Source organism: Pseudovirgaria hyperparasitica (assembly GCF_010093815.1).
Source record: "Pseudovirgaria hyperparasitica strain CBS 121739 unplaced genomic scaffold EJ05scaffold_13, whole genome shotgun sequence".
Lineage (NCBI taxonomy): Eukaryota > Fungi > Ascomycota > Dothideomycetes > Acrospermales > Acrospermaceae > Pseudovirgaria > Pseudovirgaria hyperparasitica.
The window spans coordinates 1,245,613-1,273,322 of record NW_022985561.1 but is presented as its reverse complement, the minus strand read 5'-3'; the positions used below and the strand labels follow the sequence as shown (position 1 = coordinate 1,273,322).

Here is a 27,710-nt window from a genome sequence, read left to right as displayed (position 1 = left end):
GATTGAAGATATAAAGAACGAGTGCTTTTTTCGCTGGGATAAGTATCCAGTGAGCGCAGCTAGGCCGCCTCATCGGATGCTCATATCATGGTAATTCCCAGTTTCCAACTTTTAATCATTGATTGTGACCATTGTGGCTGTGACTGGCTGTAAGAGGTGATGTCATTTCTGATGACCCGCAGTTCAAGGCTACAGATTGTGGCGTCCCGGGCTGCATATGGCTTAAAGTGAGTGATGGGGCGGTGCAAGTGTGGCGGTTCCTGTTTGCATTACTTTGTCTGACTTCCTGACGAGCCTCAAACAATGCCATGAACGTCCCAACATTTTGCTATCATGTTCGTCTTTTAAGTCGGTTGCTTAGGTGGGACTCCCACCGTCGCTACCTGAACTAAAATTTTGTGAAGGAGCAACCTAGACTCCGAAGGCTGCTCGCTGATACTTGAGAATGGAGCCGTGTTCGAGTCGCGTATTAGGACAACGAGCATGAGGAATATCTGGTTGCTCGATCGCACTACAGGACTATAGTATGAGTTCATTGCTATGGGTTCCAAGTGGTGCCAGATATCGTGCTGAGTACCTGGTCTGGAATTGGTAAAATTTGATCACTGCATCTCGACACAAGGAGTCCTGAGACCAGCAGCGACATTGGCAAGGTAAAATACGGAGCCTTGAGAACCGCATTCGAAGGTACTTCAGTACTCGTGCGATGGTGGAGGAAGTAATTCTTCTGTCCATGTCATGTAGAGGCGTCGTGCATTATAAGCATCCGTATTTCCTTCTCAGTTACTAGCCAGGTCGGATAAGGCCCTTGGAGGTACCGTCGGGAGTGTTTCAGGGTTCATCATCATATATATCGAAGCAACGTAGCTCCTATATTTCAGATCCCAGTTTGCAGATTGGCTACTATTCGGAGTCTACCGATGATCATATCGGGTGTTCCATTGTAACCTTAGGCCCGTTTTTCCATTGTTTGATCGCTCAGGTCGCTTATCTTCTTTGTGCTTGTCCAAATACGCCGCGGAGTGCGCTTTTCAAGGCAGTTGGTAATCATGAATGCGGGAAGCCGTTGCTATACAGTCGTAACTCGCAAATGTTATACCTCAAAATATATCATCACTCATGTTCACATCCTGATCAGCTGCCGCTACTGCACCTTCTGTAGCTGAAAACGACCCGGTGAGATTACGACCAGCGACTTCCTCATCGACGAATACACTCAGCCCAGCAAACGCTTCGCTGAACACTCTGCTGTAAAAGTCTCCAATCTTGAAGCCGCCAGCCAGGTATCGTTCGTCTTGCCAAGCGAAACTGAGCCACGGGGCGTCATAATGGTCTTGAACCACGGAATATTCATTCGCAATCCTAAGTCCAGCGTAGGGCGAAAATGGCCTTTCTGGTTCGACTTCTGTCTTCTTCTTGAGGCCCCTGTAGAGTAGTTTTCCATCTTCCGCTTTCGTGGCCGAGGCGGACGGTTTTCGACGATCTGGGATGGCCGTTTTGTGCCGTCTCTTGAGGCCAATTTGGCCTTCCCGTACAATCTGCTCAGCATCACCATCGCGCGACGCCAGCTGGTTGATGATATTTCGTTGACCCTCCAGCCTTTCCTGCCGTTCACGCTCTTCTTCGCGCATATTCGCCTCTCGTCTGAGGCGTGATTGCTCCTTCACCTGAGCTTGGCGGGCTGCATATGTTGTTGCCGCCTTTCTAGCCCTGTTTTCGTTATCATCGATAAGCTGCCTGTTCGCCTCCGCATAGCCCTGTAACTTTTTCTCAGATGCCTCCACATCTATCCCATTGATCAGGTTGTAAGTGATATCTTCAACATCATTTAGGTAGTCGTTATAATCGAGCAGGGTTTCAAAGTCTTCTTCGCAGCGGTTGAATCTGGTTGTGCATGATTAGCGGGCGTAGTCTCTTCGGGGTCGAGTTGTCAGACTCACACTTTGGCGACCCTTCGTCTTATATCAACTTCTCTTTCAACAAAAACGTCTTCAAACGTCTGAGCTCGAAACTTCGCCTTGCGCAGTGTCCGTCTGCACCCTGCTATAGGACACGGGGCGGGTCCAGAGGAAAAGATACGGTCCACGCAGGACTCGCACATCTTGTGATAGCATTCTGGGTTTACCAAAAACTTCATCTGAGGATTAAGGTACCGTGAGGATTTGCAGACAGGACAAATGTCTGAGGTCTTGTCAGTTTTGTGTACATTTCGAAGCTCGGGGGAGTCGAAGTAGGAATGAAACTCACCACCGTCATCTGTTATCTCAGTGCGCTTTGGCGCTGCTCCCCCAGGGCGCTGCACTGCCCTCGACATGGCGCCAAAGTGCGTTGTAAAGCAGATAAAGTGGCAGCTACCTAGGTATGTGTATGTGTGCAGTGAGGTAGCTATTACCTACCTAGTAATTAATGGATCCAGACTCGGAGCTTGGACCGCGACCTGACGCGCTTTGTCATTACAGTTGTGCCCCGTCGCGTCCGCAAGTTTTCTGCGCCACTCTTCAACCTTCGTCTGGTCGGATGCTTCGCACAACAGTTCCGAGAAATGAGTGCGCAAATCGATCCAGGCGATGACCTAGCGAATCTAGAGAAGCTGCGGTCACGGCTAGAAGATGGCATTTTGAAGCTCCGAACCGCCTTGAACCACTGGCAGGCATGGGATTTTGAGTATGAAGCTCTCAAGGAAGAGTTTCAGGCTCTCAAGAATCCTTCGCAGGAGCAAATCCTGCAAGTGTTTGTTACGTTCGGAGGTGATCTAGTTGACCAAACCGAAATCAAGGAACTTAGTGGTGTCGCTAAAGGTCTGCAGAGGACTTCCAGTCAGATCGCTGATATCATTACTAGAAGGCAAGACTACGTGCGCAAGAATGTTGATAGTGTGTCGAAACAGCTCAGCGCCTCCGAAGAAAAACTGCAGAGCCTTCTCGGAGTCAAACAAGAGTTCCAGGACGAGCATGGACTACCAATCATGGACATTGTTGAGGAGCTTGACGATGATGGCAATGTAATTTCAGGCAGCGTTGCTGCTCCGAGCCAAGCGGCCTCCAAAATAGTCGAAGCTTTAGATAAAGCCGGGATTAATCTAGGCGCCAACGATGCTCCCAATACCGAATCGACTAATACGAGCAGTCCGCCACCGCCGACGTCAACAGACACGGAGCCTGAAGAGACTGATCCCACCATAGCCGATCAGAGTGGTGGAGACCCACCTGCTCCGGTCAAGAAATCCGTGTCATTTTCGGAGGACACCAAAGCTGCTACCATTGAATCTTCTAAGGAAGCCACATCAGCTTCTTCGAACAGACGATTGAACCCTGATATTGCTCGAGGCTTTTTCATGACCGATCCAAGTGGACCCTCCCGCATCATAGAACTCGATGACGAAGACCTGCCTATCGGCTCTATGCCTATTCAGCTCCAGGCAGACACGCGCGATGAAGCCACCATCAGACGCGAGATGCTAGAGTACGTTCATGAAGTCGGTTCCGTCGTGGCGGAGATTAATCTCGAAGAAAACGGCAGCGACTACGAGGACGAGGACGAAGACGATGATGAATCCTATGATGAATCCTATGATGATGAGTTTGAGCCAGACACCGAGGATGAAGATGAAAATGAATTTGGGATGACAACGCAACCAGTAATTACCGACGCCTATCGAGAAAAGATGCTAGAGCTTGAGCGAAAGCTTAATGCGCGCATGATAGAAAACGTTGGACCTAAACAAGACGATGAGATGAAAGAGCTGGAGGTCGACAAGGAACTTAATCAGTCCGCACACAGGCTAGTAGTGCGAAACAAGGAAAATCTGACAAGCGTTCCATCCATGGGTGAAACAAGAACAGATGCTAGGAAGAAAGGTGTCAGATTTGCGCAAGAACTTGATATCTCTTTGAAAACCGACAACACACCGACACCTACAATCACCTCGCAGTCACCGAAGAAGCATATACCAGCAACCTTCAGCGAAGCCATTACCGAACGTCAAGCGCCTCGAGCAGTATCTACCGTCGAACCTCCGAAAACCAAGAGAGTGTCCCGTTTCAAGTCGGAACGCGGCAGCGCCAAACTAGAGCCCTCTGTACCTAGATCCGACATATCTCAGGATATCAAAGTTGGGCGCTCCTTCCAAGCATCTGAACAAATTCGCCAGCGTTCTGTTCCCACTGGTCCCAAGGGACAAATTCTTTCCGCAGCCGTGATCGAGCGCGACGCAATAAATCCTAGCATCACTAGCCCGGATGAGCTCGACCCTGAACTCATACGTCGCGAAGCGGAGGCAGAGTTTCACAAGATGCGAAACCACATGATTCAGCGGCAGGGTGGTTTTCTCCCAGCAGACGGCGAGGAAGACGACTTAAGCACCTTAGTGGAAGAAAAGGAAGATGGCACATTGAAGCCGGTCAGTAGATTCAAGGCTGCGCGATTGAAGGCAGCGGGTAATGCTTGAAAGGTAGAAGATATGACTTCATTACAAAAATGTTTAGCCTATTGCAGTTGTGTGGATGGTGACAATGATGACACGGAGCATACGCATACAAGCTTGGTCTAGCATCTTGCTTCGGAGGATTTCCAAGTCATGGATTCTCTCCTCTATTTATGCTCCAAGATCGAAATATGGGGCTTCAAGGTGCACCTCTAGGCCTCGTGCCATTTCAATGGAGTGTGCATTCGTTTCATACCATACATGCGGGCTTATATTTTCGATCGCTCCGTTTATATAGCTGCATAGCTAGAGTCTATGATGATTCCTGCTAGACTTGGTCTCATTAAACTGTGCTTTTTATGTTGTGAGCATATTATTTGTCATTGTCTGTTGCCTGACTCTTCAGTGTCCTTTTGTTCTTATCACTTCGTTCATGACAGGCCTCATGGTTTTATTCGATGCATAATGAACAGAAATTATACATCGTGAAGATAGAAGAACTTTCAACCCTTCAGGCCGTTCTGTCATCCTCCTTCTCCTCCTTCTCCTCCTTCTCCTCCTTCTCCTCCTTTTCTTCCTTCTCTTCCTTCTCTTCCTTCTCCTCGTGGTCATCGGTATCGTCGTCGTCATCACTATCCGCCCAGTCCCTCTCATCTTCAGAAAACCTCTCCCAGTCACCTCCATGTCTATCTGCGATCTCTCCCATCGCCTGATCTCTATCCCACCCCTGGCCGTTCTCATCACCCGGCCAACCCGCCGCTATGAAAATTTCCTTCAGCTCATCTCCAAATCTATGATCGTCAGTCTCATACTCCAGATATCCCTCTTCATAAGGCGGGAACGGCAGCCACTCGCAGGAGCGGAACTTGTCCTTGAGCATATCGAAAAATACTTCGACGTCGAAGGCACATCGCGAGGAGATTGTTTCTCGCTTCCATTGATCCTCTTCGGCAGCTGTGACATCCTCGTATCTGAATACTGGCGCGTCAAGACCAGCTGATAGGTTGTGGCAGCCATGAACACCCCAGATGATGACACCTTTCTCGGTGTCCAATAGGACGTAGTACGAATCGCCAATGTTCCCCTGTATGATGCTGACAACATGTGCTGGCAGAGGAAAGTCTGGTGTAACGGGGAACAGATTGCCTCGTTTGATATCGTCCTGCTGCCACTTGGTGTCGTAGCGCACGCAGTCTGTATTGTACATCAACCGACCATGCATATAGGGGATGTGTCGAAGCAGCTCGATGACTTCGTCGGTCTTGTGAAGGTTGCCCAGAGAGTCCTGGTCAATCCCAGGCCAGCCTCCGGGTGGGGGGTACTTGATATACTCTGGGAAAAGGTAGACATTGGCGAGAAACTCATAGTACGATGTTATGGCGGCGATTGTTTTGGCGCGTGAATAAACTTGACTGGATGGTTCCATGATGTACTTGTGAAGCTCGCGAGAAGTCTGAGTAAGTGAAAGTGAGCGAGCCGGGGTTGGAAGGGGGATTTCAATATATACGTTCAATGTTTGGTATATAACACGTCGCTCTACTTCTTTTAAAATACCCGCGGCGTAGCAAAGTGTTGCCTTGCTGAAGCGCCGACTTGAAACAATATCATTCAAGGCGATCACGTTAGTAGCGCGCTGCGCCGCAGCCCCACTACTAATTTTGTATCATCACAAGGCGAACATCACTTACAACACGCCGCGCAAGTTCGCCTCAGGGGATGGCATGGGTCTTCACTCATAGTTAGGTCCATTCATTTTCTTTCTATATTTAGTGGCAATGAAGTGTTCTAAAGGGCTTTACTCTTTCATCGTCTAATTCAGCGTCAGTATGAAAGACAATTTGACAATGGTATCCCCTTCGATTGTGCTATTGGGTTTCATTGATATATGATAGTAGTACTATAGTAAATACAACACGAATGTTACATGGGAGGAGAGGAACTTATCCAAGCATGGCTAGCTGGTTGTCTGGGGCATCCCAGGACTGATTGGGCTCCGCGCCATGACTTTGGTCTCCAGTTCAGTCGAAGACTGAGGTGCAACTGTCGCTTCTGCTGGTGCGCTTGCGGGTGAACTTGCATAAGGATACTCTTCTTCCGCGTAGGAGTCCCAAGCTCCTGCATCTAGCTCTTCAAATTGATCTGGATCTTCCCATTCATCTTCGTCGGAGGAATAGATGTCATCAAAATTTTGCATGTCATCGGTACTATTTCGCCATGGCAGTATGTCACGTGCGTGTACTCGTCTGACTTGTGGACGTGGAGGACCAATGCCAAAATAATAGCATGCCTTTGGCCAGTTCTTCTGAGGTTTCGTTGGGTCTCGCAATTGCGCGTATTTGACTTGGCAATATTCTTTCTCTCCTATCCTATCCCTCAGCGGCTGTAGTCCTGCCATCAACATTTCAGGAGGCGGTCGTGCATATATGCCGACTGTAGCTTTATGATGCGCATTTTCTGGACGGTCATACCAGGGGTCATTCGTTAAGAGTACAAATCCGTAGTCATCGAGGAGTACAGATGGTACGCATTTATTCTTTTCGAGGCCGTCGCCATCTGGGAGACCGTCCCAGTGTTTTATCTCAAAGACAGGTTGAGGAACGATAACGCCAACCGATGTAGTGATTGCTGATCTGATTGTTAGACCTTGCAGCGGCGCGGATTCAGTGTTAAGTACTTACTGGTTCTGCCATCTTTGATATTTTCGACAACCATTGAATTAGTCGTACGTATTCGGTCGTTATCCTTTTCGTTCGACAAATGATCTTTCCGAAGCCAATGTTTCCAATCACTATTCATCTTACAAAATCCGTTCCACATTGATCCTGCACCTCTATTTTCACCTGCTGGGAGAAGTCTAATGAACTGACCTTCCTTTGCCTTCTTGCTCTCTGGCCAAAAATTTCTTGGTGGCCACTCGTCGCGATCGCAGCCGCCGACGTAATTGGTGGTGGTATACCCAGCCTCGACCCAGCGATCAATCCAGCCGAAGTGGTGCTGGTTTAGTTTATCAGGGACCGAGAAGAAGGGCACGCCGCCATTTTCGTTCTTTTTCACTACTAGTGAGCTGGTCGAATACAACCGAGTAGCTCTTCCGTCAAAGCTGCTAGCCGTCGCACCACAAGTCCACCGCACGTAATCAGTCTTACCAAGGGCTCCTTGCACACTCATCACAGATCTGTAATGGTAGCATGCCTGGCTCCACCTGGCAGAACAGGTCACCGCAGGTGTCGTTAGGGCGCCCCAATCCTTCTTTGTAGTGGTTGTCACATGAAGTGTGCAGCCGTCGAAGAACGTGTTACGACCATCTTCAAAATAACGAACATTCTGGTCTCGGACATTCTGCCCATCACGCTTTCCCAGTGCACAAGCAGAAGCAGAAGTTGGTGTAGCAGTCATGCTTGCTGGGGTGTCGGTCTTGGTGCGAGCTTGATCTGAGGGTATTTTATCGCTTGCAGCCGAAGACTTCGGGGGATCACTAGATCTCGCAGTACTTTGGAGAGAACTCTTCGGTGTCTGAGCGGTGCTTACAGCCGAAGACTTCGGGGGATTACTGGATCTCGCAGTACTTTGGGGAGAACCCTTCGATGTCTGGGCGACGCTCTTATGTTCGTCTGACGTAGGTGTCGGTTTGTGCTGTTCATCCTTCCTCGAGGTTTGGCCATGGTCATTATGTGTCGGCTTAGGATCTTTAGGGCCTCCAGTCGGTTTACCCCTGTCTTTGTCTTTGTCTTTGTCGATGTCGTGATTGTCGTTCTTACCCCCAGGGCATTTTTTGCATGGGACACCCTCAATGCCAGGGACAACACTTCCTGACAGCGCGTCGAAGATACCTCCAATATCTTTGACCCATTTTTCGTTCGGATCTACGTCGCACGTATCCAGAATCCACGCCTTGAATGGATCGGCTGGCAATCCGTTGGAAGCGAACGTCTTAGCAGCCTGTATGACCATCTTCAATGCTCCGTTGACCGCAGCGCCACCCGGAATCGCATCAATTGCGGCATTTACAACCAGTTCTCCTATCCATGAAAGAGTTTTGAGAAAGATGAAGCAGCCGATTTCGGCCACCACGGGCAACCACAATACGTATTGTCCGACAATCTTTTCGGCGATCGCTACATCGCATTTACAGTGCCCGAGTGTGTACTTCTCGCCGTCATAGCTTGTGTGCCAATCCTTAGTGCTACCGTCACTTGAGATGTCAAAGCATAAGACGGAGTGCTCTTTCGCATCGCCACATGTAGGCTGGCACTCCTCAACGAATGTATGCTTATTGGCCTTGTGCCAGTTGCGACACATGCCAATCTTCTTGAGCCCGGCGGTGTCTTGGTCATATTCTTCTTTGGTTTGATACTGTGTGCTGAGTCGCAACTGAAAGGACAACGCTAAGAGGAACAAATGCTTTTTCATTATGAAAATAAAGTGATAATATAGTGGAATATGAGTCGTGTCACATCCAGAGAGGACAAAAGGTGATATCGTTCAAGAGAAAGAAAGGATAGAAGGAGCTTGTGAGCAACGCAACGGAGAATGCGTCTCTTGGAAGATAGCGATCGCATCTTGATAGCTCGTTCTATTTAACTTCCATATAGTGGTAAATTTAGACGCTGCTTCATTCCGGATGCAGCTCGAATGTATGTCTCGAGCAAGTCTCAGCCTGATCATGTTGTAATCTAAACATGAGTGTATTCATTTGAAGCACGAACTCGACCAGGGGCTCGCGCAAGCTTGCTTGCGGCGAATACTTACCAGATCAGGATTACAAAAATAAACGTTGAGCGTGTAAACATGTGGCGCAGGAGTTGGTACATGGCCGAAATGCCGGGTTATGGCCGCTCAACTGCAGAGCCAACATAGCCGCTGAAAGACGCCGCATGACTGCATTTGATGAGGCTAAATTCATGGGTCGAGTTGATTATAATCAGGAACCGCAGATTGAATGATCCATGGCATAACTTCGCCTGAAATTGGAAGATAAGGCGTAAAGCAGGGCTGAAACACGACATTTCAAAGACAATCAACTCAGGTTGGGTTTGTGCAAGCGCTTAGTGGACCTCCGGTGCCGCAGTAAGTGAAAACAAGTAGTTGTAGAGATATCGTTTTGATGGGATGAAGCTGATTAGAAAGAGACGCGTCGAAGTCGTGGCGAGATCTATCGGAAGAGGCGTCAGGTTAATCCATGGATCAATTGGCGTCAGGCATCCGGATCTGTCCGTTTTGAAACAGCCGTCACTCTTGGCACTTATTTTAGGCATCATGCTGCACACATTCTCATTCTCTTAATTTCTACGTAGAGATATCGAATAGATTGAAATCATTAGATCTTCATAACTTGTAAGCTCTGAGATATGTTTTCAACTTTATAGTAAGAGGGTCGAATCTGAAAACGAAGAGAGAAGAGAGAGTGACCTTGATGATTTATATAGTCTATTCTGTAGATTTTTCTTGCTTAGGAAGCTCTCATTGAATCTTATAAAGCGACTACTGTAGTAAAAGACATCGTATATATTACTCCGGCTAGCCAGCGCTATTGCCAGAATCATCGCTTCATTGCGTGGCATTGACAGGACTGGAACAGAAAGTGCAAGTAGAATCACACCTTTTACATTGAAATGATCCGGATGGCGGAGTGAAAGAGAGGGAAGAACTAATAGAGAAGCAGCCCATATGAGACTGTAGTGGCCGTGTTAGTAAAAAGTGTAGTTTCATCATGCGAAGTATTAGGCATGAGATACAAATGTTAAGGGCCACATATACTGATGCTTGAGAGGCATTTCATTCGACCGGATTGGGGGCCCATTCACTGGCTGTGCAACAGCGCTCTGAAATGCGGAGGTTAGAAGCCTCGATCACATAAGCTGCAATTCCTGAGCCACAGAGCCGGAACAGGCTCCTGATATCCATAAGTCATAGTACCTGACCATCATATATCCACACAATGGAGATCGCAGAGCCAAATTACCTCCCTGATGGTTGAGTTTCAGGCGAAAGAGACTTCGATGCCAACACATCACGATACGCACGATAGCCAAAATCGCAACACAGGCGAGTAGTTTGCTGCTGGCTTCCACAGGATCTATCTATATGATGGAAAAATTAATTGACAAAGTTCTGAAGAGAATGTTGCATATGGCGCTAGATTAGGCCAGGCATAAATTCAGGCACTCATTTCCTCTAGTTTTCTGTCTCTTCTGGCTCTGAACGCGCTTCGTCCACCTCACCCCAGACTGAACAATATCATGCCGTCCGAACACCCCCAAACAGCCTATAAGCTCCTTACAACCGAGCAATGGCATTCCTTCCGTGATCTAGGCGCCCTGACCACGGCTACTACACCGCTTGATAAAGGAGATGGATATATTCACATGTCTACCCGACAGCAAGCTGTCGACACGTTCGAAAAATACTTCAAGAACGCAACAGGCACTGTACTTGTGGAAGTGGACCTTGCAAAGGTTGACGATATCAGATGGGAAGAGAGCAGAGGAGGACAATTGTTTCCACATTGCTACGACAAGGTCTCTCTGGATGCAGTCAAGAGCGTGAAAGAAAATGTCTCTGCGAAGGAGATGGAGGCTATGGTAGCGTGAGACGCTCTCAAGGACTCACTGCTTGATGGCACAATTTAATTGGCCTGAAAGACATCGTTGTCATGGAGTAGCGCTATACGACAGTCATGTCTGACTCCGTTTGAGCGGGCAAGCTAGAAGAATGCTAGTATGACAGTGTAGGATGCTTGAACACAGTAAAAAAATGATATCACGCATGAACTCACGTACGACGAGGGCAAGAATAATCTACACACATGAAAGCTGATAATGAAGAGCGACCCAGGTCGAGGTCGCTTGCCAATTCTTTTGAGACATTTTGACAGCGACATTGTTCACACTACGTCTTCATCTCGTACCCAACTCCTCGGTGTTGACATCGTTTTACTCCAAACCCCCTTTATGTTCATGGTACACTTCGATAGCGAACCGCGGTAAGGCGCAGCATAAGGTTGTATTCAGCGAAAGCAAAGGCGCATTCTTGGCCCCGCCGAACACTAACGTCATTTGATTGGTCAAGCTATTCAGGCAGTGACACGCCTCAGGCCGCTTACGTGCATGGATGGATCTACCAACACTTAAAAAGCCAACCGCTCCCACACGTCCTGACCCTTTCTTCAACCACAACCTTTACCCCCTTCAAACCCTTTGAGCCCTCGCGGCCAAGACGTAGGCCGCGGCCGGATCTATTTCACCTTTAGAATTCGAGAATTTACAGTCCGGCCTCACTCAGAGGCCATCTAACATATCGGAATGGAGACCCAACGAACATCAGGAGAGTACCCAGCCAGCATGCTGGCACGACCATACTTCCAGCCACACCAGACAAGAGCACGAACCGAACCACCATAGTTCGTCCTGGGAGTCATCGAATGTACTAGGCTCCGAACACGAAGCTTACGACCTTGTAAATCCTCTTACCGCCTCGCTTGTCTCTACTCTTCCTCCAGCCGACGCTCTTCAAAGCTGTGCTTTTGATGACATTGGTCTGGGCTTTGCTACTGCTACATCTTCATTCCTTACGCCACCCAACAGCTCTGTCAATACTTCGCCCCTTTCCTTAAGCCCCGAGAACGTCAACAACGATCTTGCCTTGAGCGACACTTTCGACTTTACCACTACTTCTCAGCAATCAAACAATTTCTTTGACTTTAATCTTGATTCGTTTATGCCACCAGCTGACTGGACGGGGCATATGCGTACGTTGCCTTTCGTCTCAATATATAACTTACCACTAACGGTCCATAGCCCAATCCACCATGTTCCACCCAGTCACGTCAGCTTCCGACGCCTCTCTTCCTCAACTTCCCGTATCGGACCCGTTAAACTTCAACAGCCAAGCCCTCTCTTGGTCAATGTCCGCCTCGTCCAAAGAGGCTTCACCACCGCCCGACCCGCAAGCATCCGTGTCCACCAGCCACTCAACCCCATCCGGAACTCGCGCTAAGAGCACCAAGGTATCCCCGGATCTCATCGTCAAGCGCGAGCGCAACAATATCGCGGCGCGCAAGTACCGCCAGAAGCGCATCGACCGCATCACCGAGCTTGAGGAGCAGCTGGCCGCCATGCAGCGCGAGCGGGATGACTTGAAGGTGGAACTTGCGCGCAAAGACAGCGAGAACAAGACACTTAGAGAGGTCATTGGTCGCAAGGGCTAAGGGGTCTATAGCATCGTGAAAACTACCAAAATATACAATATACATGTACAACTCACTACACCTGTTATGTTGTATGTTCGTGATATGTACACATCCAGCGCCCCGATATTTGCCTAGTCGATATACTACATCATATGTACAATCATCAGATGCTACATATACTTACATTTCTATATACATCGACAAATCCAGTCTCATTCTGAATCACGTCTACCACCATGCCCTCTTTCATTCCACGATTTCGCTCTCAAGTTCTGATACTCTGGTCCGGAACGTCAGACCCCTCCTAGCGTCTCTCAAAGCGGGGCACCATCAGAATGATTCATAGCGCCAAGACGTAAATCATCTCTATCTTGGGACTAGTGTGCTATGATTCATCCTGCTCCCCAGTCCCGGCAAGACCGGGGGCCCGCGCGCAGTGGGGAGAAGAGAGCTATACCGCATCGGGAAATTTGGCGAGGTCCGGGGGTCTTCCGGGTCTCGACAGGTAACGTTTCGGCGATAGTATGTTTTATTTTAAAAGATAAGTATGGCCATAATAGAGGTACGGGAGATATGGCTGCGGCATCTCGACCCTTGCGGCATGGTTTGTTCGGCGTTAGATATTCGCATGCATGCATACATGTATAGATTGAAGATGGCGCAGTACTAGTACGGGGCCGCAGTCCTCGCTCGTGCGATTAGACGCGCAGTTGTATATACATAGATATGTACATACATAATCTCCACTCTTACTGTCCGCTCTGCCTGCTTGTCTATTTAGAATATATGTGCATAACATGGTCAGGGGCACTGTCAGGAGATCATTAGGTTGTTGGGTTTCTTGTTGTGGTGATCGCGCTTTTGCGATTCATACGATGGTAGATCCAATATATAATCGTTGTTACAAGACGTACCACAAGAGAGAGAGAGAGTCTAGAGGAATGTGGTAACTGAGCAGTCTAGCTGCTAGTCCGGTTTAGGACAATTTAAACGACTGTCGTTACTTCTCGTTCACACTTAGGTCGCAATCGAACATTTAAGCAAGACACGGCCTAATGCAAAGGATCACCATCGACAACTAAAGGAGCAAACATGCATACCAGGATATGCCGTTCCCCAGTGTGATCGAGGTGGCATGGTTTGAGCCACCAACACTTGTTACTCACTTGGTCAGTTCCCAAGAAGAGGTAATGGAATGAATTGTCGTGAAATATGTCTACTACCGCAGGATCGATATATACTCTAGTTACCAAATCATAAGGGATCGTTGGTTCCTAGGTCGACATTGGTTTAATCCGTCCCTGCCATTACGATCCTCACCTGAAACTATCATTGAGTGTCGCAACAGCCTGTCCGTTCTGACACGTCGTGGGCACCGTATAGCTTCTATTCGGATCGCTTTCCCATGTCACAGCGCCATTTGAGTCCTTGCGGATATACTTGTATGAGAACGCCGTGCCGCCCGGAATGGTGACTGTGCCGTGCCACAACGGGTTACTGTCCGAGTACTGGTCCGCCGAGAGCGGCACAGCGCTCGTCGCATCCCAGTTCTTCAACTGATTGATGGAGCCCGCAACGAAAATATTCTGTCCGAAAGCCGTAGTTGCTTTAACGTTGAATGTCACGGCGAAGCTCGTTCCTGCACCACATGTTGGTGCTGGACGACCGGGCCATGCAGTATTTGTCGCGCTGGCATATGTGCCTGTTGCAGATGTCGCAGAACAGGTGGTCGGAATACTGGTAGCGCCCTGGGCACCCCAGCTAGGCGGCAACTTGCCGTCGCGGGCAGCCTTTGCAGTTAGGAAGGCCGCGTAAGACCAGGTGAGGTCGACGGCAGAAAGGGGGCTACCATTTGACTTTGAATACTGCTCCGCAAGACCTCCATTCGCCGGTGTGTATTTCTGCACAATTGCGAAGAAGCCGTCGGCGAAAGTCTTGACGGCAGATGTGAGACTGGCGTACGTTGCCGAGCCTTTAGTAAATGTTCCCGCCACGGCGGATGGGTATATGTCGCGGAAGAAGGCGAGAGAGACGGAGTCAATGGTGATGGAGCCGATCCGGTCCCAGGTGGAAAGTGCATAGTACAGTTGCTCTGCGGCGGCGGTAGTCGTAAGATACCATGGATTCCCGTTGTAGTAGACGTCCTCGATGTAGCGCCCGAGGGCGACTGCCTGTCCTTGGGCAATACCAGAGTTGATCTGGTAAGACCTGAAAGAGTCCGCAACAACTTTTAGGTTAGATAGAGCGCGAGATGAGCATGGCTGGAAGGTAGCATCGTCACACGCAGCACTTTGGTCGTAGCTGCATAGCGTCAGGACACAAGTATGAGGTTCTTCGACGAGTGTACTCACGAGTGGATGGAAGCAAGGATGGTGTTTGTACCTTTTCCGCTTCGGCCGTTGTTCGCATTGACGTCTGCGTACATGTATCCACCGGAGCTGCTCCAGAGCTTCTGAATGAGACACCGAACTTGTGGTGCTTGCGAGTCGCAATTGGCACAAGTGAGGCCCAATTGTTTAGCGACTGCACTTCCTTCAATCAAAGCACGATGCTGTGCGATAATTGTGAAGAAAGATGTGCCCTGTACCTCTTCCCAAAGATCAAAGCCTGCACTATATTAGTATCTAAGTTTGCCAGAACTAGCAATTGATGCATACCAGTTTGATTCCAGTATTGAGTCACGTATGAAAGATCATTGTTGACGATAGGCCATATGATGTCTTTTGCGGTTGTGGCATTCCCGTTTGCTATCAGATATCTATAGAATGTCAACATACACATATAAGTAAGATTGAAATAAGGCATAGTTACTTGGCATATGCTAAAGACGCAGTTGCACGCAACGCAGGACCATCACGCTAATTCTGTTAGTGGTATGTCATAGGACAGAAACAGACTCATTGGCATACTTGCGGTCGGCCCCAACTTCCAGTAAATGGAGTTTTGTCAACGTAGTACTTAGGTTCTCCCAGTCCACCAGACGAGAGACTACCAGAGGGATTCGATACACCCTGGAGGGCCGCTTGAGAGGATATATAGTCCTGAATCAATAGCTCCAGGCTAGGATCTTTCGTGACCAAAAAGCGGTCCACGAGGGCTTTCAGCGTCAAGGCTGCATCACGCGTCCATGTGAAGAAATCTACCAAGATCGGTTAACTGTGGCAGAATACGAAAGAAACAACTCTCTCACAATCAGGATCTGTTTTTGAAGGACTTGCAACAACTATACCAGGTTGCGCGCCATCTACCTTGGCCCCTGCAGAGCCGATGTTATCAAGGACACCTTTATAAGCAATTGGCTCTTCGTTAGTCAAGTACGTCTCGAGACTCGTTTGTCTTGCGGACAGCTGGGAGAAGCTCGAGACGGTCTGAGTGAGAAACGCCCCCAGGACAGCGGCAGTTGTGAGCAGGCTATTGTGCAGCATAGTGGCGTTATGATAGATTTCAACAAAGCAAGCTGCGTGGTACTCAGAGCAACAAGAGCTTATTATATAGAAGAAAGTCAATGTGGAGGCCACCAGAGGCAGCGTGACACCCCAGGATACCCACATCTCTTAGCTGGCTCTACGCCAATGATGCAATGTGAGTCTTTTTGAAGCTGATGTGGAGGATCGTTCAACCCGATACGACATCTCGTTGGTTCATTGCTGTAGAGGCGCCGAATGGAGGCTATGGCTTTGCTGCTGTGCAATTTACAAAGTCGTCGAGTCGGAAACGTCGTCAAGATTGAGGGACAACGCCGACGGGTGTCCAATGAAGTGTTTGATGGATGAAGAAGCGAAAAAGACTTACGGGAAGAAATCTGGAGAGAGGGATGAAAGCAGAAAGGTGTATTCTGGCAGTTTTCCAGAATATTACCGCATCAGGCATCTGGGTAGGACTCGTAGGCCCGTGCACCCCCTTACGGACAGTCTTTCGACGCGTTCACGCCGGTGATTGGTGTAGCCCGTCCTTTGTCAACCTCATCAGCTGCTCTCTCTCCGCAGTCCAGTCTCCTCAATCCACATTTACTTTCGGCCAAAACTATGCTGTCCCCTATCATCGTCTTTCCCATGCCATCGACAGCAAGGATAGACGTCTCGAATATGGTGGGGAACCTGGTCGCTGACTTCTGACTACGGCCATATGCCTACGGGTACGATACTAAGCATTCCTTCTCCGCTGTGGTCGTGTCGAGAAAGAGGTCTTGCTCCGCTCGCAGTGCGACAGTAGTCACAAGTTTACCAGGTTATAAGCGTTTACATGTGACTATCAACCCTGCTGTGGCGGCATCGAATGATTCTAGAAATAGCCTAGAAGACTTGTAATAGCAAAGGCTTCTCGATCTCGTCGTTGCATGCAGGACTATGGACAATATCCAGCGACATGGTCCATCGGTCAGCTGCGGTAAGTTCGGAGATGATACATGCAGGATAGATGAGCTCAAGCAAGCTAGTAAGATGCCCACATTCTAGTCTGGCATTTGTGACGCCATCTCAGTAGACTGCGAGACCTTTGACTCTGAACTCACCGTTCTGTGCAATTGGCTAAGTGCTAGAGCATCTCTTGCTACGGATTGAGAGGCCGGTGGTACACAGAAAGTCGAGGAAATCTCCGAAGGACTGAGGTATCGAGCGCGACGTGCCAACTTTCGTAACATTTGAGAATTCGGAACTCGACTCTTGATAATCAGCATCTGGCCATCTGTGACCTTCTAATATACGGACTCTCGATAGCCGGAAGCTGTATGCTCTCCTATCGCATCTCTATGCAGCATCCTGTAGCGAGTGTAGCCATTGATAGGGCTTGTTCGCACATGCCTATGTGAAGTGGAGGATGTAAGTTTGCTTACCGTCTGACAATGGCAAATGCATGAACAGTTCTATACTTATGTTAAAATAGGACGAGCGAGAGAAGAGGCTTCGTTTAATCCTGGTAGTCACTTCTCGTAGTGACGAGTTAGCTAGGGCCAAAAGCATGTTACAACTTGAGCACCCGATCACAGCGTCCCGACGAGAACAGAAACACCTCATACTCACAATTTAAAATGCTGACCCACTTCAAGTTTCAATTACCAAGTTCGAGAAAGAAGACTTTCGAATCCGGAAGTTGAGGACTCTGCTCTTACTTTTGATATCATCCATTCCATGTAGATGAACTGAATTTAGAAAAAGGAGGAACACCGCTCAAAGCATACATGCTTTTGGAGATTTTTCTATGCTCAACGTAATGCCGATTGCCTATAGCAATGGGCAAATGCGACAGCCGTCCGTCCGCCGACGTAAAAAATTCCAATCGGTTGCATTACCACTCCAAGAAGTACAGCATCTCTCTAAATCACCGCCACACCGGTACTAAAGAATGAGAGATCAGCATGGTTACTCTCAAACTCTTCTCACTACCAACAAGTTACACGCACAACTCTAATGATGCCGGTATAGATTAGGTTTCATGGACCTCACCTCAAGGAGTAAGACCGAGGGACTTCTCACCCACACAGCAACGTATAATGCCCATGACGCCATCCGGGAACTCGACAATCCGTTGTGACTGATATCATGAGGGATATTCATGCATGAGTGACGATAGCCTCCGGTAAATAGGATATGCTAAAAGGCTGCAGCTCAATGGCGGCTTCCTGTCCACTGCAACTTCGATACGAACGGTCTCAAGCCACTGACATGGCTCCATGCCAGAGTTCCAGACCTAAAAAAGCATAATTCTCTCAAACAGCCTCATATATCGAGCAAAGAACTGATCATCGGCTTAAAGCCTACTAGAATGGTTCGTGGGGTTGAGCAAAGGCGCCAAAACAAGACTGAAGACACTGGATATTCACATCATTCTGCTGCTTAACATGCCTCCAGACTGCAAGCTCACCGTAGTAGCCAGCAGTATGCTAAAAGATCTAGGCATCATCTCATATCTGGTTGACAGAACTTCATCTTACCATCTTTGCAACCATTCTCGAAGCCACTGGGCTGACTCGGCAAGCAGATATATTGCTTATTCGCTGATCATCACAAGGTTGGTCCATCTTCCGTTCTCATCAATGACCAATGTCCAATTAAGCGCTTTATTGTGGTCAGCATATCGTCTTTTTTTGCGCAGATCGATACCGTCATCTGTCGCCATAGAGGACGTGGAGCACGTTCATTTTAGCGTGTACACACATGTCGATCATCCGCTGCTCAACATAGACCGATCTCCCGCCCGTCGCAAGGCTGTTTCTCCTAAGCCCAGATTCGATAATCAAACTTCTCTCATTTGCTAGATTATTGACCTTGGTCTCTTGAGGCGATCGCATGTATTCCCACACCCCACAGTCCACACCAGCGTTTGCCTTATTCGGGACGATTTGACAGTCGAATCCCGACATGTTTGTCGCTCACGAACCAGGATACCCACCACAGCATTCGTCTCCTCGCTAGATCATACCTTTTTAGCCTACCACTAGTATCTACAGAGAAGAAATATTCCAAATGTGTCGATCATTGCTTGAAGAGATCTATCGCCTTACTTTCCTCCAACAACAGAAGCTTTTGAAAACAAATCATGCAGACACAGTTCGATTCGCAATAATGGTAAGAACTGGCAACAGAATGATAGACCGAGGCTTGTTGGAATACCTCCACGAAAGAAGCAACAGGAAAGCTCGTAGAAAATATAAATATGGCTCTCATAACCCAGGAATCTTCCATCCATAACTCCTCTACTGCACAGACATCATTCAATATGAGGCATCTCGCTCTGGCTGCCACCATCGCTGGTGCCATCACGGCCTTCCCTGTCATGGATAACCCGGAGACTGTCGAATTGTCTCGTCAGTTCATCAAGCGTCAAGTCCCTGATCCCCTAGGACAAGACGCTCTTGCACTCAGCAAGAGTCAGACGAACTGCGGGTAAGGAAGAACCCAGAGTCCACTACCTGATGACACCTCCCCATTGACTCCTGTACAGTCCAACACCTTGCCTGACCTTCGACGAGAAGGATCAGCTAGTCTCCATCACCGGCGACCATGCCTACGCCTCTCCTGCCCCTGGCGATATCCGCGGTCCCTGTCCAGGCCTGAACGCAGCAGCCAACCATGGCTATCTTCCTCGAAGCGGCATCGTCTCCATCGAGGAGACTGTGGCCGGGCTGGGCGCGCTATACAACATGTCCCCAGAGCTGGCCATTGCCCTATCAGGTAAGTGACCATACCTCTCATTCGCCTCTGTTCCTTCGCACACTAACAACGATGAAGCATATGCGATTGCTACAGACGGCAACATCCTCGAGGGCGTATGGTCCATCGGCGGTCCCCTCCCCGCCGACGAGCTCGCAGGAGGCCTGCTCGGCACAGGCCAGGGCCTCTCCTACAGCCACAACGCATACGAAGGCGACGCCTCCATCGGCCGCAATGACGCCTACACCAACAACGGCGACGCGCACTCCCTCAACATCACCAAGTTTGAGCACGTCTACGCGCTCGGCGGCGCCGAGGACCGCTACACGCTCGACAAGTTCCGCGCGCGCTTCGAAGGAGTCCAGAACGAATCCATCGCTACCAACCCGTACTACTTCACCGGCGCCTTCTCCACCGTCGTTGTTGTCCCAGCCGTAAGCATTACCTCCCCGAAAAATCTCATGGTCTGATAACATATCAGACCCTAAACAGCCAGAAATACGCTGACTAGCTGCACACACAGGCGTACAACTTCGTCATCAACTTCATGTCTAACCACAGCGCCGCCGAACCCTCGGGCTACCTCGACGGCTACAACTTCAAGACCTTCTTCGGCGTCAGCGGCACGCCTGGCAACTTCGTCTGGGAGCGCGGCCAGGAGCGCGTGCCACCAGACTGGTACCGACGGCCCTCCACCAACCCCTACACCGCCGCCGACGTCTTCGAAGACGTCGCCATCGGCTACGCCGCATACCCCAACACGCTCAAATTCGGCGGAAACACCGGGAAACCAAACACCTTCACCGGCCTGAACGTCGCAGATCTGAGCGGCGGGGTGTTCAACGCACGGGATCTGTTTGTCGGGAATAATCTGGCCTGCTTCTCGTACTCGGTGCTGCAGCAAGGGATTCCGAATTTTGCGAATCCGTTGCTGAATGGGGTGAATCGCATTCTTGGGTTTGTTGTGGATAAGGTAAAGCCGAATTTGCTGGGCGGGCTGAGCTGTCCCGAGTTGGGGAGTCAGTCTGCGGGTCTGTTTAACCAGTTTCCTGGGTACAAGTATAATCCGAGCGGACCGGGCACGAATTATTGAGCGAAGTCTCGAGAGACTCGGGGTAAGGTGATATGAGGAGGGTGTGAGCTAGCACAACATATCTCGTATGTAGAGTTGCAAAGTGACTTACATAATATATGAAAGATAGACTATGAGAGACTAGGAGAACACGATCACTCTATCTACTCTGTCCCAGTCATTTCTTCCTAAACACTACATGAAATTCTACACATGTCACTACCAGGAATATCATCATTGATGGGTTAGTCAGTCTCCTGGTTTTATATATTTTTCAGTATAAATGTACTATGCGATCTATTATTAATCAACTATTAGAGAATATGGTATATATCACTATTAAGTAGAGCTAATCCTTATGATTCTCAAAGTAATACTAAAAGCAGCTATGTTTTCATTATCACGCATATAGTAAACACGTATCTTATTTTATAGTCAAGTTCTAGTGTCTATCAATACATATCCGCTACCCCGCGCAGCTTCGTGTTTGTATCATATGTGCTCGTATTCTTCAATATATACAAATGCATAGTGTACACGCTCAGGTGCGGCTTGGCGTCTGAGGATGATCCTGCTGCGTTATAGGGCGCGCACGCTCTTTGGTCACCTTGGCCCTGTCCGAGTCGGTATGTCTCCCGCCTCCTCTTCCCCGGTGGGCACCCCTACCACCTCTCACGCTCTGCCCATCCTTCGCCCGTGCGCTCTTTGGCACCACCTTCTCAGACGGCTTTGCAGCTACGGCCTGAGCAGAAGTCTCGCCTTGCGTGACATTACTGTCTGGCACTACATTCTTCGCTTTGCCGCCCCTGACTTTCGGTCTGCCTCTCCTCGCGCCGTTGCTCTTTTCTCTCCTCGCCCTGTCCTTCTCTTCCTGAATGACGCGTTTACTTTCCGCGTCCCACCAGGCTTGAAATTCTTGCTCTTGTTGAATTTCTTGGAGGCTGCGCTTTTCGGGTGTATTGATGTAGTCTTTTTCGGCTTGCTGTTGGGAGAGGATGGAGAGCATGGATGCCTGGGGCTGGGCCGTGCTAGAGCGGTCTGGGAGTGGCGTGTGGCGGATGGAGTGTGGGGTGAGTACTGGTTGGGTGGATGATGAGGGTGTTGGTGGATTTGGCTTTGGATGCTGAGGCATATTTGTGTTTGGTTGAATGGAACCTGAGACACTTCGCTTGGTATGCGGTGTATCGTAAGTCTGCATCTTGGACGAAGGCCCAGGGTTGGCAATAGTTTGGCGCATCGTGAGATGAGGCGTGCTAACGCGACGAGGGACATCAGGCTGCGAGGCCGATACCTTTCTAGGATTTGACCAAGGTGACGCCGCAGCGTCCGGAGTGGGAGAGTTCGTTGTAGCTGCTATATCAGGCGAAAATTGCTGCTTAGAGTTCTGTTGCATTCGCTTTCTTTCTTTTTGCGACATCTTTGCATTCGAGGATCGAATTGGGCGGTCGTCTTGGCGACCTTGACTTGACAATGCAAGCGAGATACCAGACTGCATGGATGAAGAAGTCTGCGCCATGATATCTTTCATGTCAAGCTTCTTAGATGCCAACGGTGCCGCACCCCAAGGCCGGCCGGAAGGGTGGACAGTTGGTGTGAACGTGGGCGACTTATCAAGATCAAGGCTAGGGCTGCCAATACTCAATTTTGACTGCGATAGAGAAAACGGTATCGCCCCAAGATCCGGGCTCTGATGTTGCGACACACGCTGAGAAGTGGAAGATGTAGCACCGCCATTGCCCGCTTCCTCATCATCCATAGCGAAGAACATTTCTGTCGATGGTTTGCCTTTGAGCATTGGACTGTTGGCTGGAGAGTCATCGTCTGCTCGTACATCTCTGTGCGACTTTCTTCTGGACTTGCTTTTCATGGGAGTCGTGGAAATCTCTTCCAGGCTCTGAGACCGGAACGAATGAGACGAACGCCCCTCATTGTCGGCAAACTTGTTCGACAGCACAATTGCATCAACCTTTGCTCGCTTTCCTTTGTCAATGCGTTCTGCTAGTTCCGGATATCTCTCAATGAGCAGGGCATCCGCGCGACCACTCCGTGCCACAGGCAAGCAGTCTAATTGGTTGTCACGAACAACCTGATCCAGTTCGAGAATGAGGTCTTCTTCAAGTTCATCGAGTAGCCTGAGTAATCATAAGCGATTGTACACTTTGATGTGTAAGATTCTTTGCTTACCCGCTTTGTAGGATAGCCTCAAGATTAAGACATATATACTCAAGCGAGGCATTTTTGAAGCCCGTCACACTACAGGGGGCGATAGCGTTGAGCAACGAGCATACATTTCTCACGTGTACTTTGACTCTGTTAGCATTACTGTTGATCGAAGACAAGATTTTCATACCATATCGACCCACTACTTTTTGGCAGATTTGCGACAGACGAGTCAGCATTAACTCATTAGCTACACCCATAACCTCGATTGCAAGGTCAAGCATCTCGTCAAGGGCAAAGTAATCGCTGTAGTCATCGCTTGTGATGTGATTAAAGATCTCTTCTTCTGAATCAGCGTAGATATGGCGCAAAACGAGCTGAAAGACACTCTTGCTAACATGTTTCAGATCCACATCGATGGTTGCTGACGGTCCTCTTCTGTCTGCCAGCCACATGCCGCCAGCACGACCATTGAACATGGCTTCAAAGAAGGGACATCTCTGGCATAGCAATGCGCTATGCACTAGGATCTCGCCGTCTGATAGTTGGATGGCGACATCACCATTGTCGAAGAAAGATGGCTGTTTGAGCGCAAGCTCAAAGTCGAAGTTCATAATCGGCCTAGGCGATACCTGCAGACGGACAGCTGGCTCGAGTTGTCGAAGTTCAAGTCGAGATGCAACTTTCATGAGCTCCACCCGTACCTGACGATAGCGGAATGCTTGCTTTGGGTATTGTCGTGCAAATTGCCAAAAGCTCACAATCGTGTCAGTATACAGGTAGAGAGTGAGGTTGAACAGAGTGAGAAACTCCACAGACAGTAACTGGAGTGTAACACGGCCATCTGCAGCCTTTGTCATGCTCAGCATATCTGAGATTGAAAACGGAGTATCGGCGGTAAGCCCTGATAATGCATCACGCAACACTTTGCTGCGACCAGCAAGGATGAATTGATGTACAGGTATCACAATATCCGATGTAGAGCTCGATATTTTGGCGTCATATAGCAGGTTTTCACTGGCAGACCTAATTTCAGAAAGTTGCGCAATATCGTTTTCCAGATCCTCTGATACCAACGCCCTTCGTTGCAGCATGTCGGAATGATTTGGCCGCCTCCAAAACCGGGGCATAGGCAATTCCTCATCTGAGTCCTCCTCCTTCGTAGCCAGACTATAGAAGACCAGAAGAGAGCTCATATCATTCCATAGAGTTGGGTCTGCAACTTCGATCTGACAGCGTGTGACATCTGGATCTCTGCGAATGGCCGCATAGGCACCATGTGAAGAAGCACGCACCGCATATACACGTGTCAGTCCGGGTATACGTGCGAATTTGTAATCTTTGGGCTTGTATTCTCCCGTGCCAGATGCTGTAGCGTCCTTGATCTTCGCTCTCTTGCTTCGTCTCCAAACACCACCGGCCTCCGTTGTCAGAATGATCGATCCATCTTGATCAACAGCTACATCTCTTGCAGCCATGTGTTTCTTCTTTGCGGACCATACGCATATCGGCATTGACAAAGAACTCCGAATTTTCATTGGGTTCGTGGTCGAAGTGCCTGTATCCTGAGCAGGGTCCGATTTCACAACGACTGTGAATATTTCTCCAGAACTTGAAAGGGCGCAAATTGAGTCACCAGCTGCGGTGATTTTAACAATCCTGTTTGGGGTCTTCTCGTACTTTGTGGTCAGAAAACTAGCCTTCAAAAAATAATTTGCAAAGCCATCGAGTGGAAATAGGATTTTAGAGTATCCATAATTTGCAAACACCCAAACATCATGGTTCTCCAGGAGCACCACGGTTGCTTTATCGTGAGCGGTCACGGAATTAATATTGGCAGCGAACAGCGAGGCCGCAATCTTCCTTGGCGTTGTCTGCGTCTCCAATGAACGGGCATCAGAATCGATTATTCCCAGCTGACCTTCATTCTTGCCCCAAGTATACAGAGACGTAGATGTGTGTGCTACCGAATGGATTCTGGAAGCTGCTGTCCCGATGATCAACTCTTTTTTCAATATACCAAATATTTGTCGCGGCAATGACTGAATCGGCTCTTCATCCTTAACAGTTGATTTTGGAAGCGAGTAGCCGAGCTGGCCATGTAAATTGCTACCCCAAGAAAACATCTCGCCATCTGATGAAAGCGCAAGAGAATGGTTCTGGCCCAATGCGACAGTGACAACACGTTTACCAGCAAGTGCACCTCCTTCGATACAAGCAAATTGAAACCTTGTAGTTTCAGAACCAGTGCCCAAACGACCTCCAGGACCATGCCCACACATGTACAAGTTCGATTCCGGATCTGTCGTCAGAACAGCAGTATGTAATTTTGACATTTGAACGTCCAGTATAGTCAATGGGGTTGCCCGTACAGTAGTAGGTAAGGAGGTAATCGGAAGAGCATTCAACTGTGCGGAATAATCCGCATCGGTGGCGCTACTGTGTATCCCATCCCTGCGGTTGAGGTTCTTTTCTAGGTGTTCGCGGTGGAAGCGCTGCAAGAGGTGGTCGGGTCTCCGAATATTGATCCTCTCGGGATACTGACGGTCATCCTCGTCTCCGAAGCCAAGTGTCACGTTTTTGTTACTGCCAAAAGTGAAGACGCCATCGCCGCCGATGTTGATCTGTGGCCGTACACGAGCCTTGCGAAACCCATCATCAGCATCATCGTCATCACCTCCTTTGGAATCGTAATCTTCGGCCTCGTTTCCACTTCCAGCATCATCCTTCTCTAGCTCCTCATGATGTATCAAGCGGTCTTGGATGGATAATGCAAAAAGGTCAAACGGGCCATTTCCCTCCTTGTCTTTTATCTTGATAAGGCCTCTGGCTTGAGAGCTATGTCCGCCGTGGCCTAACAGCTGTCGTCTCTCTCGTTCCAGTATCAATCGTGCGATTGCCACGTTGCCGAAGTAGAAAGCGCGGTGCAGCGCTGTCCAACCATTCTCAAGATCTTGACTGTACAAGTCTGTTAGGGGGTGTTCCAGTAAGGCGAGCGCGAAGTTCGGCGCGTTCGGGGATGGAGATGAGGCAGCATAGTGGAGAATTGTAAGACCTAGAGAATCTTTGGAATTGATGTCGGCTCGTGTCAACGAGGTTGTTCCAGATGGTACCACTCTTCTCAGCTTGGAGAGCAAAGTTGGGGAAGTCCCTAGACTCCCAGGACTTCCTAGGGCATGACCCTGCGCGAGCGGAGATGCTTTCGATGTGTTGGCCCGCACATTATAGCTGGATACTTCCAGCAATTGCCGAAATGCATCGACGTTGTCTTCGAAGTAATACTTCCACAGATAGCCGCTCATATGCAGAGTTGGATCAGAGAGATACGAAGAGCTTCACAAGTACGCCTCGCTATGACCACGCACGGGGCCAAAGCTTGTTCAAAGGCGATGAGTGAAGCCTACGAGCGCCCCTGGTAGAAATGCGCAACCGCACAAGCGCGGACGCCGAGGGAATTGTAGGGTGGCGAACGTGTGCGCAGAGGAAGGAGGGGTCGCAAAAGAGATGGAGCGCAAGCGGAGAGGATAGGTTTCGAGGACGTTGGGACTGGAGAAGCGGAAGATGGGACACTGTAGCAGACAAATGTCAACAGGAGTTAGGTAATATTGAGAATATGATATTTTGCAGAGAAGATGTTTGCAGACGCGTGGATGTCGATGACGCAGAGCTCTCGGCTTGAGTGACTCATGAGTCAAGCGGGGCAAGTGGGATATGTGTGCTTCCTTAGCTGTGTGCGCGATGGTTGCAATGGGTGCGAGGTTTGCAATTGCTAAGTACAGCACAGAGAGTGAAGAGGGGGATAGAGACAATGTTATAGTGAGCAGATGAATCACAGTGAATGATGCCTGGGTTGATAGGTGAGGTGGCTTCAATTACGAGACTGTAGCCAATCAGACGTCAGGGTCTCGGGGCGTTCGCAGCATTGCTATGAAGAGAGGCTTCAATTTGCACCATTCCCTCCACCGACGTCGAGCCTCATTATCTGCTGACCCCTCTTCACCCCCTCTTCTGCCCGTCTTCTGGGCCAGCGAGAGTGGCGGGTCTAGCCACGATGCTCTATGCTGTATAGACAGAGCTTATGTCACGACATCAATGAGAGCGACGCGTCTGACATTACTATATTCAAAATGCATGGCTAGGACGCGTCCGATGCGCGACTCAAGCTCGTGGGACCGAGGGCGAGGATAGAAACATCTACCAAACGGTGGTATGCGCTTCCGGCTTGGCCCGGGATGTTTACCCAATGCTCCTAATCTGCGAGTGAGAGTGACACGGGTACTGCTACTGGTACTGCTACTGGTACTGCTACTTGCTACTGGCACGTAACTAGTTGGTCCATATGGCTCTACTAGATAAGAGATACTGTAGATATCGCTTAGAACTATATGAAATTAGGTAAAAGCTTATATATAAGAACAGATACTTGGATTATGTTAATATTATTCATATACATGTTAGAGCTAAATGTTCTCTCTTTAGTATCTAAATCTAGCACGCTCTAAGATTACGTACATTTAGGTTATCTACACTCAAGTTCTCTGTTGATCAGAACATGACGCGTGCTAATTAAGGACGGCACATGGTAGACTGATGATGGGCTCTACTATCTTGCTAACGACCAGTAAATTGTATCGGAAGACACAATGAGTAGGGGCTTGGTAGGGGCTCCGTGGAAGCAATAAACAAGATAAGGTTGGCAAATGGCCAGATCTAAAGAAG

General features: G+C 49.0%; 8 protein-coding genes across 8 annotated transcripts; 3 read left to right on the top strand and 5 right to left on the bottom strand.

Annotated features, from left to right (window-relative positions):
- Positions 1 to 1,100: 1,100 nt before the first annotated feature.
- On the bottom strand, positions 1,101 to 2,314 carry EJ05DRAFT_503203 (CDK-activating kinase assembly factor; the record flags this gene model as incomplete). The annotated part of the gene is made up of 2 exons (XM_033747386.1): positions 1,101 to 1,884; positions 1,941 to 2,314. The coding sequence occupies 2 exons, from the start codon at positions 2,312 to 2,314 to the stop codon at positions 1,101 to 1,103; spliced, it is 1,158 nt and encodes a 385-aa protein (XP_033598201.1).
- Positions 2,315 to 2,412: 98 nt separating this feature from the next.
- Positions 2,413 to 4,592, top strand: EJ05DRAFT_114073 (uncharacterized protein). The gene has a single exon (XM_033739018.1). The coding sequence runs from the start codon at positions 2,543 to 2,545 to the stop codon at positions 4,445 to 4,447; it is 1,905 nt and encodes a 634-aa protein (XP_033598200.1). The 5' UTR covers positions 2,413 to 2,542; the 3' UTR covers positions 4,448 to 4,592.
- Positions 4,593 to 4,691: 99 nt separating this feature from the next.
- On the bottom strand, positions 4,692 to 6,021 carry EJ05DRAFT_478711 (uncharacterized protein). The gene has a single exon (XM_033744521.1). The coding sequence runs from the start codon at positions 5,847 to 5,849 to the stop codon at positions 4,935 to 4,937; it is 915 nt and encodes a 304-aa protein (XP_033598199.1). The 5' UTR covers positions 5,850 to 6,021; the 3' UTR covers positions 4,692 to 4,934.
- A 921-nt stretch (positions 6,022 to 6,942) lies between these two features.
- Positions 6,943 to 9,041, bottom strand: EJ05DRAFT_114208 (uncharacterized protein). The gene has a single exon (XM_033739019.1). It carries the CDS (start codon positions 8,831 to 8,833, stop codon positions 7,061 to 7,063), a length of 1,773 nt encoding a protein of 590 aa, XP_033598198.1. The 5' UTR covers positions 8,834 to 9,041; the 3' UTR covers positions 6,943 to 7,060.
- A 1,581-nt stretch (positions 9,042 to 10,622) lies between these two features.
- EJ05DRAFT_478709 (uncharacterized protein) lies at positions 10,623 to 11,291 on the top strand (the record flags this gene model as incomplete). Its single annotated transcript, XM_033744520.1, has 1 exon — positions 10,623 to 11,291. A coding segment is annotated over exon 1 (221 nt), but the record flags the coding sequence as incomplete, so codon positions are not given.
- A 2,636-nt stretch (positions 11,292 to 13,927) lies between these two features.
- EJ05DRAFT_442106 (Glucoamylase) lies at positions 13,928 to 16,036 on the bottom strand (the record flags this gene model as incomplete). Its single annotated transcript, XM_033742019.1, has 6 exons — positions 13,928 to 14,912; positions 14,963 to 15,218; positions 15,269 to 15,369; positions 15,423 to 15,469; positions 15,521 to 15,750; positions 15,802 to 16,036. The coding sequence occupies 6 exons, from the start codon at positions 16,034 to 16,036 to the stop codon at positions 13,928 to 13,930; spliced, it is 1,854 nt and encodes a 617-aa protein (XP_033598196.1).
- Positions 16,037 to 19,113: 3,077 nt separating this feature from the next.
- EJ05DRAFT_540403 (uncharacterized protein) lies at positions 19,114 to 20,928 on the top strand. Its single transcript, XM_033749602.1, has 4 exons — positions 19,114 to 19,492; positions 19,551 to 19,780; positions 19,838 to 20,193; positions 20,283 to 20,928. Exons 1-4 carry the CDS (start codon positions 19,263 to 19,265, stop codon positions 20,850 to 20,852), a joined length of 1,386 nt encoding a protein of 461 aa, XP_033598195.1. The 5' UTR covers positions 19,114 to 19,262; the 3' UTR covers positions 20,853 to 20,928.
- Positions 20,929 to 21,319: 391 nt separating this feature from the next.
- EJ05DRAFT_113896 (uncharacterized protein) lies at positions 21,320 to 26,587 on the bottom strand. Its single transcript, XM_033739017.1, has 3 exons — positions 23,182 to 26,587; positions 23,016 to 23,133; positions 21,320 to 22,963 (listed from the first exon to the last, which is right to left on the bottom strand). Exons 1-3 carry the CDS (start codon positions 26,291 to 26,293, stop codon positions 21,373 to 21,375), a joined length of 4,821 nt encoding a protein of 1,606 aa, XP_033598194.1. The 5' UTR covers positions 26,294 to 26,587; the 3' UTR covers positions 21,320 to 21,372.
- Between the last annotated feature and the right edge of the window lie 1,123 nt (positions 26,588 to 27,710).

Coding starts and splice junctions, on each gene's coding strand:
- EJ05DRAFT_114208 (XM_033739019.1), bottom strand. CDS start 8,833: ATGAAAAAGCATTTGTTCCTCTTAGCGTTGTCCTTTCAGTTGCGACTC.
- EJ05DRAFT_114073 (XM_033739018.1), top strand. CDS start 2,543: ATGAGTGCGCAAATCGATCCAGGCGATGACCTAGCGAATCTAGAGAAG.
- EJ05DRAFT_478711 (XM_033744521.1), bottom strand. CDS start 5,849: ATGGAACCATCCAGTCAAGTTTATTCACGCGCCAAAACAATCGCCGCC.
- EJ05DRAFT_113896 (XM_033739017.1), bottom strand. CDS start 26,293: ATGAGCGGCTATCTGTGGAAGTATTACTTCGAAGACAACGTCGATGCA. Junction 23,134..23,181: donor AAAAGTAGTGGGTCGATATG/GTATGAAAATCT, acceptor ACAGAGTCAAAG/TACACGTGAGAAATGTATGC. Junction 22,964..23,015: donor GAGGCTATCCTACAAAGCGG/GTAAGCAAAGAA, acceptor ATGATTACTCAG/GCTACTCGATGAACTTGAAG.
- EJ05DRAFT_540403 (XM_033749602.1), top strand. CDS start 19,263: ATGGCTCTCATAACCCAGGAATCTTCCATCCATAACTCCTCTACTGCA. Junction 19,493..19,550: donor AAGAGTCAGACGAACTGCGG/GTAAGGAAGAAC, acceptor ACTCCTGTACAG/TCCAACACCTTGCCTGACCT. Junction 20,194..20,282: donor CCGTCGTTGTTGTCCCAGCC/GTAAGCATTACC, acceptor CTGCACACACAG/GCGTACAACTTCGTCATCAA.